The 4,929-nt window shown below is 47.1% G+C and overlaps 1 protein-coding gene across 1 annotated transcript in view; it reads right to left on the bottom strand.

Annotated features, from left to right (window-relative positions):
• The window catches only part of LOC119278745 (protein DETOXIFICATION 40-like), an 18,328-nt gene extending 16,274 nt beyond the window's left edge, over nucleotides 1-2,054 (bottom strand). The window contains exon 1 of the mRNA XM_037560081.1: nucleotides 1,729-2,054. Coding sequence (XP_037415978.1) covers nucleotides 1,729-1,989 — 261 coding nt within the window. The 5' untranslated portion in view covers nucleotides 1,990-2,054. The remainder of the gene's footprint in view (nucleotides 1-1,728) is intronic.
• Between the last annotated feature and the right edge of the window lie 2,875 nt (nucleotides 2,055-4,929).

Genomic DNA, 4,929 nt, shown 5'->3' with positions numbered 1-4,929 from the left:
CAAAATGAAGCATAGATGCCATTATTATTTTTCAAAGATGTACCGGTAATGACCAGTTTCGACTTACCTACATTGAGTGCTGTTTCATCGCAAAAAAAAGGGAACTACACCATTATATATATATATTTTTGATATGTACCAGTTACAGACTTTCACACATTCCGCGACATAAGATGGTTATTAATTTATGTGCAACTCCAAGTTGTACCATATCAATTAACATCAACGAAGAGGCCGCGCGCAAAGCATCAAATGAACTTAATTACCCCACAGCAACATGTGCAGCAAAGGCTAACTTGGTTTCCTTTTTAGTGAAAGCGCAGTCGAAGTGAGCGCCTAGTTTTGAAGACTAGGCTACAATGGTTCCAAAATTTCGAAGTCATGCAAAAAAAGAAGTTATTTCAAAGTTTTGAAAAAATCCAAACTTTTCACCAATTACATATACCTGATCAGTACATATTTGTAAAATTTTAAGAATTAATACGATGATTTGGAGGCCACACAAAAAAGATAGAATTCCGGCCCAAATACAATAAGAATGTAACCAGTTTTTAACTACGACCTGTCCTTTCTGTATGCAGCAGATATGAGAAATATGTTTTTGATAAAATTTTGTATATAGACAACATACATATAAGTATATGTGTACATACACTTTTTATATACATGTAACAATAACGTTTTGTATATGGTGGAAACAAGTGTTATCTAGAGTCCGTATCCAAATGGCATTTTCGGATAGAAGGCTAATAGGCTAAATGCCTTTTTCGGATGGAAGGATGCTATCTGGTGCACGTGACGTGTTCGAATCCCATGCCTTTGGGGGAGTATGACGCATGCATGAAGAGTCGGAAATGGTCAATGCATGCATGCACGTAAGTGTTAATTATTCCCACGAGAGACAAGACGTACTATGGTTCTTGCTCTGCCACGTCCATATATACATATGTCACTCATATATACCATACGATCGACAGACATACTGGTCTCTTAATAGCTACTCCAATAGCGTGTCCACAACATTATACAGTACTCCATTACTCCTTTAACAAACAACAATAAGGACCGTGTGTATGCCGCGCTTATATATTACTGTATGTCGGTATCACTGTATGCATGCATACACGGCGACATAGTAGAGTGCTTCGCGGAAATGTTGAAAACAGCAGTAGAATATTGCGTCACATGCCCGCCAATAATGCATGTGATGTTTCACTTTCTTGTTGCGTGCATGCATGGCAAAGAGTGCGGACGGTTCGGGTAAGGCCAACGCACAAAAGATGGACTCCTTTTCCGCCGTATCGTACACACCTCATCCATGCATAAACAAATTGGCCCATGACACACACGCTCGGCTCGTGGCCGTAAACAAATTTGTGAAACCTTTTGGTCAAATCCATCAACGTCCAATAATGGCAATGTTCATTGAACATTTCGATCGGTCTAAGTCTAAGATGTGGGCAAGTGAATAATATACTAGGGATGAAGTAGCTAGCAGCAAGTGAAGTAGTATATTGTGACTCAAAATCTCCAGTTGCAATCCATCAACCTCACCCATAAACAAATTACCTCACCAAATCAACTCCCCATTAATTAAGATCCAACAGCCGTCGGAGGCTCGGAGCATATGGTCCAACACTCCAACTCTCAACGTACAGTCCAGATGGAGCAAGGCAGGCACGCGGATGATTTAGATAGTGAGATGGACGGGAGAGGAGGAGCACGTATCATGAGGCCATAAGCGAAGCTCTGGATGCCCGTGTTGCCGAGGGAGGCACCGGCGAACTCCAGGGTCCCGAGGCGGCCGCAGAGGACCTGCGTGGACATGGACATGAGGTAGTTGATCATGTACACGACCACCGCCGGCGCCGCCAGACGCGCCAGCATCCCGAGCTCGACCGTCGCCACCGCCCACGAGCGCCTCGCCAGCGGCACCGACGAGTCCGTCAGGATGCTCTCCAGCCTGCCCGACGCGTCCCCTTCAGCCATGCTCTCGTATGGTATGGTAGCTTGGTTAGGTTGATTCTGCTAGCACAGCGAGGAGCTCGTGTATGTGCGCGTGTGTCGCTGGTATGTAAATATAGATAAACGAGTGAAGCCATTAGAATCGCCATGCATTGCCCTGCGCCAACCACTTGTCCCGCCGTCGCTGTAGCTCCGATATCCTTATCGTCCAGCTCTCGCCGTGTCAGCCATGCTGCCTTGGCTTGTAGCCAGCTCTCTCACACGAGATCGTGTAAAGCAAAGATAGAGAGATGATGCTAGTAGTTCTCTCACGTGGCAGCACGGAAGAAGAAAGGCAATGTATGCACCCACCTACACACGCACACATACTTCCAAGTGACGCTGACTCACGTATACTAACTTTAGGCTTGATTGCTTCTATTATTGATTGGTTCATAGAGGAGAAGTAAATACACGCCTCTAATTTTATGACTCTATATATATGAGCCCACGTATTATTTGTTGAAGTGTCCAGATACAATGCTTGTTTTGAGAAGAAATCTCCTAAAGATCCTGCTGTTGTGATTTTTAGCTTATGTCATTACCTCATTAGGAGGGTTCTCTGAAGATCAATAAGATCCTTGAAGAAGCATATGCCAGAATTCATGGTTGGAATCCACTGAGTAGACAACTTGGAGGCTCAGATGAGATGACTAGGCTCTGGACTCTGGAGGGGTGTTTTTTCTTGCCGAGGATCAATCTCTTGATCTTCTGTCTTGCTTGTTGTAGCTGTTTTCCTCTGCTAAAATAGACGATGTTGTATATCATGGATGTTTTGCCGGTGTTGATCGCTTAATTTGGTCGTTGTGTGGCTAGGAAGGTCTTTGCTTTGTGTTGGCCGATATTGTGCTTTGATGGTGGTGCGAGTATAGTGGAACAGGCCTGCTAAAAATCAGTCGACTAAGATTAGCCAAGTATCAGTCGACCATGTAGCATTTTATGCCATCGTTTGCAACATTTTTTCTATCGGTTGCAATATTCATCTTGCTGGTTATAGCATGTCGTCCCTCATCAGTTGTAGCACGTCATCTCACCAGTTACAACATCCTTTATTAACGGTTGTAGCATTTCAGTTAGAATGGTTGTAGCATTTATTGTTGTTGCTTGCAATACCGTCGCAACATTTTTCGTCACCATCTGTAGCATCCAGCCATGTCGCTTGTAGCACAAAAAAAACACACGCTGACGTACCAAACTGAGACTTCGTAAAGTCTCAATCGATTGAGTTCTAGACACACCAGATAAATAGAGCCTGCATGCTGAGATGCGATGCGAGTATGTTCACTAAACATTTCTTTTCTCTTGGTTTGTTTTCTGTTTTGCAATAACTCTATTGATGGTTTCTTTAATAAAAATCAACTTGGTGGCTCGTTAAAACATAAAAAAAAACATGATTCCACTTTGGGTTCACAAACATGCCCTCCTTGCTGAGTAGTCACTAGCTCCAAACTACTAGAAACTGCTGCTAGAATCTATAGTGATACAAGCTTTTGTTTTATAATTTATAGTGACACGATTAAGAATAATGCTGCCTCTACCATGCCTAAACTAAGCTGGCAACATACTACACGTTGGTTATACCAGCTACAAGGTTCACATGTTAAAGACACGTTTCACCGCGCGCCATAAGAAAAGGAGAATTACACCGGCCTCTGCATCACCGTGATGCACACGGTCATCTTTATTAATTATTCACCAGAGTCTGACAAAATTAATACAAGGATCAACCCGATGCCCTCTTCTAGGCGAACAAAGTCGCTACATCTAAACCAATACAGATGTGCCTTGTCCGCATAAGAGACACACTGAAGGATCAGCCATCGCCGCCATCTTCTACCATCCAGTCTCCAGGAGGAATCACTGCATAGATCTTGCGAGTCCCATTTGCCATCGACGTCACCACTTCACCAGACAGCACCACCAACCTGCGCGCATCGACCAAACCGCATCCAACTCTGGGACTCCACTGCTCCACGCCACCGAGACACACCGTCTTCAATGCGGTCGATGTAACACCGCTCCACCTATTGGCCTCCCCGGTGAATCACTGCTCCAAAACGATACCCCCAGGAGGGAGAACGACACCAAAGTCTATGTCATCATCTGATCTGGGAGACCCTGATCTAGGGTTTCCCCCGTAATAGCTACCACCTAGAGGAAGAGGGGCACGCCATGTGCAACTGCGAACGCACCCAAGCGGTGCCCACCGCTACATCTCACGACGTCGTCTTGAAGAAGGACACGACACCAAGAGCGTCGTCAACGCCTTAGGTTTTTCACCCGAGAGACCGTGAGGTGGGAAAAGGTAGGGTGGATTCGAACGACATCTCCAAGAAGAAAGACGGCACCCTCGGGTGTCGTCGCCGACGAGGCCGGCATGAGCCAACCTGGGAATTATCGCAATCCAAATCCTCACCTCCTGCTCCGTCCCAACCCGGTAACCAGCGAGCAGCGCGGCCATGTCCAGTAAGATGGACTGCATGCAACATGGGTTGGAGGAAGAAGCAGCTTGGCGCCATTGGCCACCGGGGCATCAAGACGCGACACCAACCCACCGGTGAATCTCTGGCCATCCGGTCCGATCCCCGGCATTCATCCCGCCCCACCGCACCACCTGACAGGGAGGCCATCCCAGGGGCTGCCACCTCTAATCCGGGGCCCTCCGCTCCTGATCAGGAAGGGTTGCGCCAGCCCTGCCGTCAAGGCCACCGTTGGACGCCGGCCAGCCGCCATACCATCCTTGTCCATTCGTGCGCCATGGTCCAGATCGGCGCCGCCACGATCCAGATCGGGATCACACCCTCGAGATGAGGCATCTCGCGCCACCCATAGACCCGAGAGGGGAGGCGGTACCTCTGCTGCCGCTGTCGTACGCACATGCTTTGCCCGGCGTCAACCACCAGCAACGGCGGAGAGGGGAGGGGG

Source organism: Triticum dicoccoides, chromosome 3B (assembly GCF_002162155.2).
Source record: "Triticum dicoccoides isolate Atlit2015 ecotype Zavitan chromosome 3B, WEW_v2.0, whole genome shotgun sequence".
NCBI classification, from domain to species: Eukaryota; Viridiplantae; Streptophyta; class Magnoliopsida; order Poales; family Poaceae; genus Triticum; species Triticum dicoccoides.
The sequence above is the reverse complement of the archived record's forward strand: the minus strand, read 5'-3'. Positions and strand labels throughout refer to the sequence as shown.